This window comes from Bombina bombina, chromosome 4 (genome assembly GCF_027579735.1).
Source record: "Bombina bombina isolate aBomBom1 chromosome 4, aBomBom1.pri, whole genome shotgun sequence".
NCBI lineage: Eukaryota > Metazoa > Chordata > Amphibia > Anura > Bombinatoridae > Bombina > Bombina bombina.
The window spans coordinates 337,356,770-337,371,805 of NC_069502.1; the positions used below are offsets into that span (position 1 = coordinate 337,356,770).

The window sequence follows — 15,036 nt, forward strand, 5'->3', positions numbered from 1 at the left end:
AGTTCTCAGTATCATGATTCTGTCGGTATATTAAGATGGCCCTCATTGAGGTTGATGTATATATTTTAGGCTTAATATTTTTTGGTATCTACAGCTATAATTTTTGGTCTTCCAGGTATGATCTCTTTACCACAAAAAAACAGTGAGTTTTCTGGATACTATGGAATCATTTTAGAACACAGGTGAAATGTTACAGAATACTATAAGTATGTTGTAGACTCCCGGCTTTCTCTCTCTTTTGCTTGTGCAACAGCTACACTGATGCATTGTAGCCATTCTTCTGCATTCTTTTCATCCTTTGCCTTGAAGACGTATGTCTTACTGTCTGTGAAGATCTCAAATGCACGGGGCAGACTACGATCCTTACGTTTCTTGGCCACAGCCTTTACGCTCTGAACTTTGCTCAGTTCGATGGGGCAATCATCAGGATCATCTTTCTGAAATAATAAAAATGCTCATTTAAGTGTAACAATTTCACATTTCTATGTACCCATAAAGAAACATAGGGACTATAAAACACAAATATAAGGATATGCACATTGTTTTGTAAATAATTCATATACAATAATTATTCTGTAGTCAAGCATAAATGGAGTGAAATAACTCTACTTTCCATGCCATTCTATTGAGACTACCAAGTAAAGAGAATATAAAACTATATGTGGTTGATCAGAATCTTTCTGATATTGGCTCCCAATAACTCAATTTTAGTTGTGGCCCATATTGGAAGTGTGTTTTTCGGGTGAACAAAATCACAATTAATTTGGTTGCTAAAAACCAACAGCCACAAATGAGATTTAAATGGAAAAGTTCCCGAAAACGTGTGTTTTCCGTTTTTAAGCACTTATTATCAGGATCAAAACTGGGAATCCAAACAAATCCGACATATACAATGTCCTTTTATACCTCTTAAGGTAAACCCTTTGTTCAGTGTAAGGGAAATGATGGTTATACGGGGCATATTTGATCAATTGTTACACTGACACTGTTAATATTTTAAAAGTATTTATACATTTTCTGGTTTGGCAAGCAATTTTTTAAAGGGGCATGAAACCCAAAATTTGTCTTTCATGATTCAGATAGAGAATACAATTTCAAACAACATTCCAATTTGCTTATATTATCTAAACTGCTTCATTATTTAGATATCCTTTGTTGAAGAAATAGCAATGCACATGGGTGAGCCAATCGCACAAGGCATGTATGTGCAGCCACCAATCAACAGCTTATTTAGATATACTTTTCAACAAAGGATATCACGAGAATTAAGCAAATTAGATAATATAAGTACATTGGAAAGTTGTTTAAAATTGCATTCTCTTTCTAAATTATGAAAGAAATAATGTGGGTTTCATGTCCCTTTAAATCAGGAAGACCACTATGAGTTTCTATTATAAGGAGGTGTCTGCAACTTATTTCATCTTCTAAAACAGGATTTTAATACTTCTCGTAGTGTAAACCATGAAACCACTCCATAGCAATATTGTAGCCGCAAAAATGTTGTGCAAATGGGAACACACTTCATGACAATAATGTCAAAAGGAACCACTCCTTTCTAACTGGGTTTTCAAAAGCAAATGCACTATCATGACCAGGTTTTCAAACAGGATTGCCTCTTCATGGCCGGGATTTCAATTATGTAGCTAGAAAAACTGAACACTGCACTGTTGTCAACATGTTTTGCCTTTGAGGTCACAAAGGCATGATCCCATTTGAAAGCCCAGTAACGAAGGTACGGTTCCTATTTGAAATCACAGACACTAAGGGTCATATTTATGATTGTGATTGATATAGCGGATCATGTTCGCTGCACATCAATAAATGCTGACAGCAAATGCTTTCGGCATTTATCATTGCACCAGCAGTTCTTGTGAACTACTGGTGCAATGCCGCCCCCTGCAGATTTGTGGCCAATCGTATTCCATCGGGTTGATTTCTGGCGATTTCTGTCCGCGGCCTCAGAGCAGGCGGACAGGTTATGGAGCAGCGGTCTTTAGACCGCTTTTTTATAACTTCTGTTTCTGGCGAGCCCGAAGGCTCGCCGGAAACACGGGGCATCAAGCTTGATAAATATGCCCCTAAGGCTCAATCCTGTTTGAAAGCCAGAAAACTCCTGTACTGAAAGTGACAATCACGACAATGTGAGTGTGAATTTGAAACAAACATTTAGAGTAAGTGTTTGCTATACAATATGTCTAGATGTTGGGGTCCTAAACTCACTTTTCCTGAGGATACCCTTATTTGTACAGGATATGACATACTCAATACATACAGTATACATATGTTAATTTCCAAATACATACAATATGTACAAATGTGGCCTTTTCATATTAGAATGATTCCTGGAATACATTTTGGGACCTCAAGTGCCTTTAGGCATTTAAAATGGTAAAAAAAAAATGGTTATTAAAACCAGATGAAAGGTATAGAGAAATTGGATAGTGATTGGTGAGACAATTCTTTGCCTCCTTTGACAACAGAATGATCACAATGCAAACAATAACACCATCCTGCTATTGAAAAAATATTGGATCGGATATCAAAAATGTCACTCATACAATGTATGTAAAGCATCAACTTTGGCAATCATGATCCACCTTACTACAAGTTAGCGACTAAATATTGCCAACAACACATTAGGCACCATGTACTACACAGCTGATGGAAAAGGTTCCTGACTTGTGACTTTCTTGTGCAATGTCACCTCTTGCTCTTGCATGATTGGACTGGGCCTGAAAATCATTTCAAATTAACGTCTTTAAGATGTTTTATCTCTGCCACCACATATTAGCAATCTTGCCCCACAAGGGCTCTAAAGCAGCACCTATTGGTTAGTACATACAGCCCATTAAATGCAATAGCCAAAGGTGATCAACAGCTGGTTATTAACAGCGCTGTTGTGTGGGACAATGGGGATTAAATATTGCGGTAGTATTGAATTGCATTTGACTCAAGATTGTGATCAGTTTGATAACAATATATGCGACTCCAAAATGGGTTGAGATTCATACAATGTAGTTGCAATGAAAGAAAGCTTTTTGATTGGAATGACTTGTGGTTTCATTCTTAGGCTGTCAATAAAGAAAGTATTTCAGTAGAACAAGTATGGTAAAAATTAGTCAAAGAGTTAATCCAAAAGTAAAGCATAACCACTTAAAACAACCAGTTTTCTGAATTCTCAATAGAGCCCTTTTCCTCTAACACATTCCAGAGATGAATATGTGTTTATAAAGCATGAAACAGCTGCTCTTAATATATGTTTCATATATATGATCTTACTGGTTCATAAAAATGTTAGTAGACTAGTGGACAAAGGTTTCTCCTAGTCAGGCAAAAAAAGGTTTTGCCACATATGTATCATACAAAGGTATCTCCCTCCTTCACTATCCTCAATTTGTAAAAGTACCTATTTCATGTATATATATATTCTGATCACCAAAGACTGGCAACGTGTATTATTATATTTATAAATAATGTATTATTATTATAATTATATTGTTAAAATCTCAGAAATGTCCAATTTCAGCACATTTTTCCCAAAAGGAGAACTATAGATGATTGCACTGCCAAAATAAAATGAATTAGTTTGATATTATATTATCCAGCTTCCTAAAGCCCATTTATTATTTAAATACAAGATAGCAATTTTGGTAGTAGAACATTTGTCTTATAATAAGCAAAATAATAACGGTTTTGGGATTTGCACCATTTCACATGTAAACATGGAATTGTATAAAACAGACGTATTTTCTCCTGTTAAGTTCCAGATTGGCATATTGTGAAATAAGTTGGAAGATGCTCAGATGAACTGTAACTTCAATTTTTAAAACCCTTCTGTCTGGCAACATTTTCAAACTGAGGAAAATACAGAAACAATAGCTCTTTACACAAATAATGGACATGTATTTCCATATTTTTTTGGAAAGATCATTTTTAATTTTAAAGAATCCAAACTCCTTCAGGGGGTAGGCAACAAGAAACGCTGATGACACATTAGTTTCTTAAATGTTATTCCATTGTGCATTTTAAGTTATAGACCCCTCATTGTAAAACACTTCTGTCTGGCAAAACCTCCTGAATTTCTTTAGTATTTTCAAAATAAGAAAATAGAGAAACAATAACTCTTTAAAAAAAAATATGGAAACATTTATATTTTTTCCTTTTAATTTTTTTTTTTTTTTTAAATGGTATAATTTATTATTAAGCATCCAAACTCTCGTAGGGGGTTTGTAACAGAAAATACTGAAGCCATGTTTTTTTATGTAATTCCATTTTGAGGTTAGCCCCTCTATTTCTGATCATGTACTGTAGGATAGATGATGTTGGAATAGTACTGTATATTAGACTTGTGCAGCCAAGACATTTTCAGCTCATCCAAACATTTGAGATCCTTTTTAAAGGATTGTGATCAACCCCATTGTGCCTTTGGGGCATATTTAACAATGTGCGAGTGGACATGATATGAAGTAACGTATCATGTCCGCTGCACATCGCTACCCATCAATAAATGCCGACAGCATACACTGTCGGCATTTATCATTGCACCAGCAGTTCTTGTGAACTGCTGGTGCAATGCCGACCCCTGCAGATTTGCGCCTCTAGCAGGGGGTGTCAATCAACCCGATTGAATTCGATCGGGTTGATTTCTGTCCGCAGCCTCAGAGCAGGCGGACAAGTTATGGAGCAGCAGTCTTTAGACCGCTGCTTCATAACCTCTTGATAACTTCTGTTTCAATATGGAGCTTGACAAATATGCCCCTTTGTATCAATCAAATGCAATCAATAGTGCTTCTATAGTTGTGTTCAATATTTCAAATACAAAGTTTTTTCTTTTATTGTATAGTCTAGGGAACATCTGAATAGTGCAGATACCCCAGGTGCTCTAAATCCCTAACAAATTGACTTCAATGGGAGGGGGGACAGTAAATTTCATGCTGAATATTTATTGAGCGCTAAATAGATGGTGCGCTCAGCTAAGAGTTACATAAGCAAATGGTGAGGACGTTGTGGAGTTCTTCATGTAGTTCTATATAATTGTATAAAATTATATAGTAATTTAAATAAATTTAAGTACACACACACACACACATACAGTCTATTTCCATGCATATTCTTTATGCCTTATGGGTTTTTTTTAATTCATACGATGTGCGCTGATTTATAATATCACATGCCTTCTTCATCAAGCATTGGCTCTGTAACCATTTGCTAGGCAACATCAAAATGACCCTACAAGCTACTTTTTTTCTATCACAATAGAAAAAATTAAAAAGAGTGCTTATCAGTTAAGGCCAGTGGGACAGGACCAAAGTACACTCCCAAAACTGTATTATGTGAGAAAAAGAGGGACAGTAAGAATGAACCTAGAGAATGGTGTGTATCCAGGGAGAGAGATGGGCAGAGAAAGTAAGACACACAGTTGTGTGTTTTTGCACTCTTAAAAGTTTACCTGAGGGGCAGTACTAATGTAGTGGGGTACAACAGCCCTCATGACTACCTAGCCTGCTATATATGTATTAGTTCTCAGAAGGTGTTATATACCTTGTATATATCAAGATTAGTGTTGGGACACTATTTGGATTTGGAGGTTGCAGGAAAAAGGCAATTATTCGTGGTTGTGATGTCATGGTGTGTGGGTGCAGCATTTAAGGCTTCAACAAGATAGGTGGTTGCTGCAGGTTAGTCAGAATTTAATGTAGTAGGGTATTCGCAACTTTGTAGTAAACTTAGAAATATTTTTTTTATTAACTTATTAAATAGGCTATTATGTTGGAAGGTTATTTGGGTGGGGTGATTTTGGTGGGCTGCTCAGGCAGATATGAAGTTATTTAGTTACATATGCTATTGTGATAGCCTGTTCTAGAATGCAGAAGTAAATTATTTAGTGGGGTTATTGTGGCAGTATGGAAGTAGGGAGAAGTGGGTAAACACAAACACACTTTCATTACCTGATGACTTTCCACTAAGCCATCTGGAGATATTTAATAATGGAAAATAGTGCTTTAAAGAGTACTTGACTAAAAATGTGTTTTTGGGAGGACTGGAAAAAGATTTGTGGGAGGCAAGCGTTATGTGAGGAGTAAACATGGCCCAAAGTCAAGCCAAGTGTTGAAAATGGTGTTCAACCTACAGATTGTGAGGACTTGGAAATTGAAAATGGCTTACATGTTAGCCCATCCTACAAGCCAAAATACAATAAACCAAGCAGTGGAAATCTTTCACTTGGATTTTTTCCTTACTATGAATTACATACAAACAAAAGTTTAAGAAAAATAGAACCGAGCCGAGAGAGCCGATGAGCTTAGGTGCATTTTCCTGCAACTGATAAATTGCCTCTTTTTCTGATGGATTCCTCCAACTCCCAGCCTCTTGGCTTATCTAGTTTATTTTTGTATGTGGGTAAATTATTCTCTGTTGGATAGTATTTATGACTGGCAAACCTTTAATAGGACTTAGACATATTGCATAACTTTTAGCTGTTTCTCTGAAATTTCTTCTTCAAACAGCTATCTCAATCCTAGCTTTCATAAAATTATTTTTCAGTCTTTCTCCTGGAACATTCTCATGTTGAACATGCCAGCATTTAATATGCTACTCAAGGTTTCTGTCCAGAAGTCATATTTGACTCAGAGCTACATTACGAGTGGAGCAGTAGTTTGTGCACCCGCTCACACGTTAATTACGCTAGAAGTAAGATTTTTGCGCCCGTCAGGTAGCTCTTGTATGACAAGTTGAAAGTAAAAAGTTTTTGCTTGTGCAAAATTCCAAATTTTGAATATTGTGACTGCATTAATGTATTCTTCCATAGACGTCCATACAGCACGAAATGTGTGAAAAAACTCCCAAGTCGCGCAAACCCTAACGTCTTTTCTCAAGTGCGCTAACCCAACATGAAATGTTCATATTTCACATTCCAATGTTCCTCACATAGAAGAATATGTTCTATTTATTTATTTTTATATATATATATATATATATATATATATATATATATATATATATATATATATATATATATATATATATGAATAATCCCCAGGGCTCTGCACGCACTGTAAATCCTGAAGGTTGCCCGGGGTGCATACAAAGAATGCACATATGGGTAAATGAAGGACACACTCTCCGGGTCTTAAATAACCAATAATTAATAATACAGAATTAGGTGACGTTTTGGGGTGATGAGCCCCATCCTCAGACCTTTACATAACCATATAACAGACTCCTATAAATATACTAACTTACTTACCCTCCACCAACACCTGCAATCAACCCGAACTGCCCATGGCGTCCTGTTCGAACCACTGCGCAGGTCCGATGGTTGCCATGCCAACGCAAAGTGTCTGGCAACCGGATGGTCAGATTCCTTTTTACGAATTGCCAGCCTAATAGCTGCACGATAATTGGCCATGCGGGTGCGTAGGTTATCGAGCATTTTCCCTACATAAAACAGACCACAGGGGCAGTGTAATAAGTACACAATAAATTCTGTGGTACATGTAACCCTGTGTCTAATAGTATATCTCTTATTAGTATGTGGATTCACAAATGTTTTGGTGTTGCTAAGACCATTACATGTTGTGCATCCCAGATACCTGTAGCATCCCCATTTAGGGGGATTTAGCCATGTGGTATTCTTATAGCTCTCCACTGGATCCACTTTAACCAAAGTGTCCCGTATAAGTTTGGACCTTCTGAAACCCACTCTTGGAGGTCCCATCTTGGTAAATGGAAGGGTGGTATCAGTACTGACAATGTTCCAATTCTTTCTTAAAGCTGCTGGAAAGTCCTTCTTGTCCACCATATAAGTTGTAAGATAAGACATCCTATTATCCAATGGCCTGCAAACTTTAGTTGACAGTGACTCCTCTTGTTGCAGGTCCCAGAATCTTTTCAGTTGAATGCCAGTATGTGCTTCATCATAGCCTCGTTGTAAAAACCTCTTCTTCATCTCCAAAAGTTGTTGCTTTGCTTGTTTTGGGTCACTGTTGTTACGAACTACCCGCTTAAATTGTGATATAGGGAGAGCCTTCTTTAGAGCAGGAGGATGGCAACTGGTAGCTTGTAATAAGGAGTTTCTATCTGTTTCTTTTCGGAATAGAGTTGTCAGTAGTTATCAGAACAACCTGTGGAAAGGGTTTGTTTCAGGTTAAAAGTGTGGATCACGACTGCAGATATAGAATAGTTTAAGGAACTATGAATGTAGTGTATGTAAGACAATTCATCTGTGGCTTAGGTGTAACAAATACATATGTTCTGCAATGTAGTTGTTTTCCCTTGCCACCTTATACTCATGAGCAGTTTAACATGTTATACTTTAGATACATAAATGCACATAATACATATAACATACAGTGGATCAAGGTTTTCAGGAAGTATGACCTCTTTAAGGTTATAATGGTATAGGAATGGAGTATGTCTGTCACTTTAAATATGTCGTTTTTCATATGTTACAGGAGGTTGTACCGGTCACTTTAACAACATCAAGTAAGTTCCAAGGTTGTGACTTAAGTAACATTCCAATATGTACGGTCTTGGTTATGAGAGGAACTCACAGGTAGAAAGGAACTGTTAGTGAACCTGATAGGGCTAAGGGAGATCGGTACAGCAGTGAAGCCCAGACGTTGGTAATAATATGGATGTTAAACTGGTAGTGAGAAAGATGAGGCGCAGGAGAATTGACCCTGCTAGACTAATGTATTCCCCTCTAAGAAAACAGTGGTTGATATGTAGTGAATGTAGTCCAGCGCTAGATTAGCACGGGTAGAGTATTTAATTAAATTCTATAATTTGAATATATTGTATTTTGTGATTGGATAAATGTTTAATGTATGTACTGCAATGTTGTTATTATATATTTATTGTAGGTAATCCTAAGTATTTATCAACATTCAGTTAATAAAAAGATATAAACAGGTATATACAACTGATATATATAAACTTGTTGTCTAATGTGAGCTTATCTATATATAAAAACTAATAAAACATTTGTATAATTAGACAGAAATTTAATAACTTGTTAAAAGCATACATAAAATAAAAAGGGACGTCTCCCTTATAACATCGATTTCATCAGATAAAACAATTGAATAACTGTAGTATATATAAATGAATGTGACCGCAAAGACCACACTAAAAGAGAAATCAGGTGTGCCAAGAGACAAGCGTAAGTTGCAATCTCCCCCAAGACTCCCTAATTACACACGGAATAGGGGAATACACCTTCTGATACACATACAGATTAAAGTTAAAAAAATTGCAACATAATAAGCACTTGACAGAATATCAAGGATCACTGGTTACATTACAACTATATTGAAACAGCTACGATCACAAGTGTGACGTAGGAAAAGTCACATGACATATTTTTAAATACCAGTCTCTCACTAACGGACCGGTAACACACACCCGCCACAATAGCGGGGAGGTCATCTCGTTTGGATCTTTAAGTTTTTTTAATCCAATTTCTGGACATTATCATTTGTTACACTATATAACAGGTACCTGATTATCAAATAGCGGAAATATATACTACAGTTATTCAATTGTTTTCTCTGATGAAATCGATGTTATAAGGGAGACGTACCTTTTTATTTTATATATGCTTTTAACAAGTTATTAAATTTCTGTCTAATTATACAAATGTTTTATTCGTTTTTATATATAGATAAGAAGCTCACATTAGACAACAAGTTTATATATATCAGTTGTATATACCTGTTTATATCTTTTTATTAACTGAATGTTGATAAATACTTAGGATTACCTACAATAAATATATAATAACAACATTGCAGTACATACATTAAACATTTATCCAATCACAAAATACAATATATTCAAATTATAGAATTTAATTAAATAATATGGATGTTGCCAGCTATGATGCTGATAATATGTGAGGATTAAAACATATTTACCATATAGTGGCTAGCATAAATTTACACAAATTAGCAGCATAGAATGCATTAAGGGTATCTGACCTGAATCATCTTTACCGGAGGCGGCTTCAGAGCGGCACTAGAACCTGGGGAAAGTCGGCGTGTGACGTCACTTCCAGGATGCAAACAGCTGAGCGAGTGAGACAGCTGATAGTCGGCTCAGGAAGTGGGCAACGGGTTGCGTAGGTTAGTCTAGGAACTCTAGTTGTGAGATGAAGCTCAAATCAAAAGTAGGAGGGGCTTAACACTGAGTTCTCAGGAAACGAGACAATACCAAGCAAAAAGGTTTAGGTTAGGAGGAATTTTATAAAGGTTATGGAATTGCCAATTAACTTAAAGAGACAGTCAGCATAGGTCTGCAATAAGATGATTTAAAGTAAAGGATATAAGGTAGTAACTAGGAGATATGACAGTAGTTGATTCTCCTTTTTGTATATTCTTAGATCCAAGAAGTCTACCGATTCTCCACTATATTGTTTTTTAAATTGAAGATTGGGAAGGACCTGATTGAGCTGTTGAAACCATAACTGTAGATTTGTTAATGGACTATCCCCTATTATAAACAAATCGTCTATATATTGACAAAAAAATGTTATGTTCGGATGTTTAAAGAGATTTGTATAGTACTGCTCAAATTCTGCCATATACAAGTTGGCATACGATGGGGCCGCACTCGACCCCATCGCAGTCCCAAGTAGTTGAAGCTAGAATAAACTCTCAAAGCGAAAGTAATTCATGGTTAGACAGAAATGTAGAAGCTCCAAGATCCATTCCATGTCCGGACCTATATAAGGGTACCTACACATGATTCCATATGACTTCCAAACCTTGGTTATGTGGTATCACCGTGTAAAGGCTGACTACGTCCAGGGTAACCAGCAACTCAGTCCCCTTTAGTGTGTTGAGGTTTTTTAGATCCTTTATTAGAGCCATAGAATCAAGTAAAAAGGAAGGAATATTCTGAACCATGGGTTGCAACAGGGAATCCAGAAAAGTAGCTATAGGCTGTAACAAAGAGCCAATAGGTGATACTATAGGCCTTCCCAGGGGCAAGGTGGCATGTTTATGCACTTAGGGCAGTGTATAAAACACTGGAGTGCAGGGGAACTGTACCATCAGATAGGCCAGTAATTGGGAATGAATCAGACCGTCAGCCAATGGCCTCTATTTAACAAAGTCTGGCGGACCTGATCCGACAGTGCGGATCAGGTCCGCCAGACCTCGCTGAATATGGAGAGCAATACGCTCTCCGTATTCAGCATTGTACCACCTGCTCACAAGAGCTGCTGGTGCAACGCCGCCCCCTGCAGAATCGCGGCCAATCAGCCGCTAGCAGGGGGTGTCAATCAACCCGATTGTACTCGATCGGGTTGAATTGCGGCGATGTCTGTCCGCCTTCTCAGAGCAGGCGGACAGGTTATGGACAGTGGTCTTTAGACCGTTGCTTCATAACTGCTGTTTTTGGCGAGCCTACTATAGGTTTTTATACTTGGGTTAGAACTTGTTGGGTCATATCGCCCTTTGGCTCTAAATTTGGGGACTTCCAAGTTGGTATTGCCAAAATGTTCTCTAAGTCTGAGAATCTCTCAAATTTCTGAGTGTCCAAATATGTTGTAAATGGATCGTTGTAATCAGTGGGAATAAAAGAAAGACCCTTATTGAGAACCCTTGACTCTGTAGGGGTCAGGCAATAGGAGCTTAGATTTATAACTATATCCTCAGTCAAAACCTGCATTGTCTGGGGATCTTCCTCTTGATTCCCCCCCACCTCCTGATGTGTGGCCTGTGCCCCTTGAGTTTTTTTTATCAAGTTACAACGCCCTCAGTACTATTAGATGTATCTGAAAAGGATACTGTAGTCCCATCAGACCCTGAGCTGTTTCCAGAGGAATCAACAGTTGTTAAATTCCAGGGTTTGTGATAGCATGGCCTATGTGGCCGTGCATCAGCCAGTCCCCTTCTCTCTTCAGGGCTGAGTAGCCAACAATAAACCCTTTTATCTTTATAGTCCATTGTAACAATATCCCATTTTCTATTCTTGAATGTGGTTAACTCTTGTTGATATTGCTGGACTTGTTGTTCTAATTTAGTCAGCCAATTCTTGTCCTTGTCAGACTCCAAGACAGCCTTAAGTAATTCTTCAAATTTATTCACCTCCATTTCAGCAGTATGCATAAGTGTTCTTACCTCTTCAATCACTAATAGGATTAAATCTAGCGAACACTATTCGCAGCATAATTCCTACCAATCGTTGGTATATTTTTTCACCCTAAATCCTCTAGGTATGTACATCTTACGATGATATTCTGATAGAAAACTATCTATACGGGACACTTTGGTTAAAGTGGATCCAGTGGAGAGCTATAAGAATACCACATGGCTAAATCCCCCTAAATGAGGATGTTACAGGTGTCTTGGATGCACAACATGTAATTGTCTTAGCAACACCAAAACATTTGTGCATAAACATACTAATAAGAGATATACTATTAGACACAGGGTTACATGTACCACAGAATTCATTGTGTACTTATTACACTGTCTCTGTGGTCTGTTTTATGAAGGGAAAACGGTTGATAACCTACGCACCCACATGGCCAATCATTGTGCAGCTATTAGGATGGCAATTCGTAAAAAGGAATCTGACCAGCCAGTTGCCAGACACTTTGCGTTGACTGGCCATGCGGTTGCTGACCTTAGATATATTATTTTTAACCATGTCCCGAGATTAAATAGAGGGGGAGGCAGGGCCAAGCTTCTTTTGCAGAAGAAGTCCAAATGGATATTCACTTTAAATACCCTTGCTCCCAAGGGCTTGAATGCTAATTTAGATTGGCACTGTTTCCTTTAATATTGCTCACACTTGGTAGTACACTAGCATTTTAGATAGTTACCTAAATCAGACAATAGTACTATTAAAAAAGTTCATTGTTCTACGTAGTGATAATTTTATTGGAAGGTACTATAGTATTCGTATTTCTGTTCAGGAATATTTATTGGTACATTTAACATAATGTGTTGTGGTGAATATTACTCCTATTACAATTTCCTGTTCATTTGTACCACGGTAATCCTTGGCTGGTGTTGAAATTACATGCTATATATGCCTTTACAAGCAAGTATACTGAGTGGTATGATCTGCTAATGTCTGTCCATTTTTGCATTTGTTTCTAACAGAACGTGACTTCCAGTTGCCATGGCAACCGTCGGACCTGCACAGTGGTGCGAACAGGATGCCATGGGCAGTTCCGGTTGATAGCAGGTGTTGGTGGAGGGTATGTAAGTTAGTATATTTATAGGAGTCTGTTATATGGTTATGTAAAGGTCTGAGGACAGGGCTAATCACCCCGAAACGTCACCTAATTCTGTATTATTAAATACTGGTTCTTTAAGACCCGGTGAGTGCGTCCTTCATTTATCCATATATATATAAAAATTTCCAAGATAAAAGCACTCACTGGACTGTAGACATCAGTGACAAATTCAAACTTTATTGTGTGACGTTTCGGGACCAGCAGCGTCCTTCCTCTGACCTGTGAAATATTCACAGTACAAATACAGTTAAACACTTTTTTAAATATGAATATTGCATAAATATAATTTTGTTTTAAGCTAGTTGACTCCAAAGGGCTCCAATTCACTTATATACATGGCTATATATGTATAAATATGTATTTATGTGTTTATATGTCTGTAAATACATATATACAATACATATATACACATAAAAATACATCAATACATATGTGCATACATATAAACACACACAGATATATATATATATATATATAAATATATATATATATATAAATATATATATATATATATATATATATATATATATATATATATATATATATATATATATATATATATATATATATATACATATACATATTTAGACATGTATATGTATGTATCTCTATGTTAAAGCCCTTTGCAGCACTTTTTAATGCATTTTTTTAAAAATAATTGTTATCAGACATTGTTATTATGAGTGTAACTGCACTTTTAAATGTAGGACATGTATTGAATGCACTATTATTCAGATGTAACCCAAACTTTACTGAAATGTATAAAATGCATAAACTGTAAATTGTATATCCAATCCAGCCATTTATGGGGGAACACTGGTTTGGGAGAAATAGTTAGGACATGTACTGAATATATTATTATTATTAGGATGTAACCCAATACATACTGAAATATACAAAATGCATAAATTGTAACCAATATACTTTCTTGATATACTCCAAGTACAAAAGAAATATTAGCATATATTATTTAGTAAGAAAATAGTCTGCAAAGGTCTATGTCACTATTGCCTTAAGCAAAATCGTACCTGCGGGCATCTAAATTGTTAATTAACGTTAACTAATAGGAGTTAGTCTGTACCTTTAAAAGGTGGTTTTAGGTTCCTTTGTGTTATCAGCTTTTGACAACAGCTCTCAGCCGAAACGCGTCAGCTGTGCTCTGCTGACACTCTGTATTTTACCCACTGTGTGTTACTGTTTTTAAACAAGTTTGAAATAAAGTATTGAAGATTTTAGACCCTTGCTGGTGGTCCGTATCATTTTTTTATGCACTATCTGTAAATACATATATACACATAAAATACATCAATACATATGTACATACATATAAACACACATATATATTTATATATATATATATATATATATTTATATATATATATATATATATATATATATATAAATATACATATTTAGACATGTATATGTATGTATCTTTATGTTAAAGCCCTTTGCAGCCCTTTTTTTTCTAACACCTGAGACCTTATGCATTTTTTTTTAAAAATTTCTATCAGACAGTGTTATTATGAGTGTAAATGCACTTTTGAATGTATTTTGAATGTGTTTTGTGCAACTTTTTAGTAACAGTTAACCAAAAATTACGCTATCCAGATAAGAGCTAAATTCAATCTCACTCGAGGGAAAGCGTTTAATTTCAACCTGTAATACGCATGTTACTTCCGATGTGTGCAAAGAGCCACAATAAGCCCCCTTTCACTTGTGTACAACTGTTAACATGCCACTCATAATCGAGCCCTTAGTATTTTAGTTCCTATTTTCAGCAT

At 36.3% G+C, this 15,036-nt stretch overlaps 1 protein-coding gene across 1 annotated transcript in view; it reads right to left on the minus strand.

Moving 5' to 3' along the window:
- Positions 1 to 200: 200 nt before the first annotated feature.
- Positions 201 to 15,036, minus strand: part of VEPH1 (ventricular zone expressed PH domain containing 1) — a 971,752-nt gene continuing 956,916 nt past the window's right edge. Inside the window, exon 19 of the mRNA XM_053711791.1 lies at positions 201 to 437. Within this exon, the coding sequence (XP_053567766.1) occupies positions 201 to 437 (237 nt within the window). The remainder of the gene's footprint in view (positions 438 to 15,036) is intronic.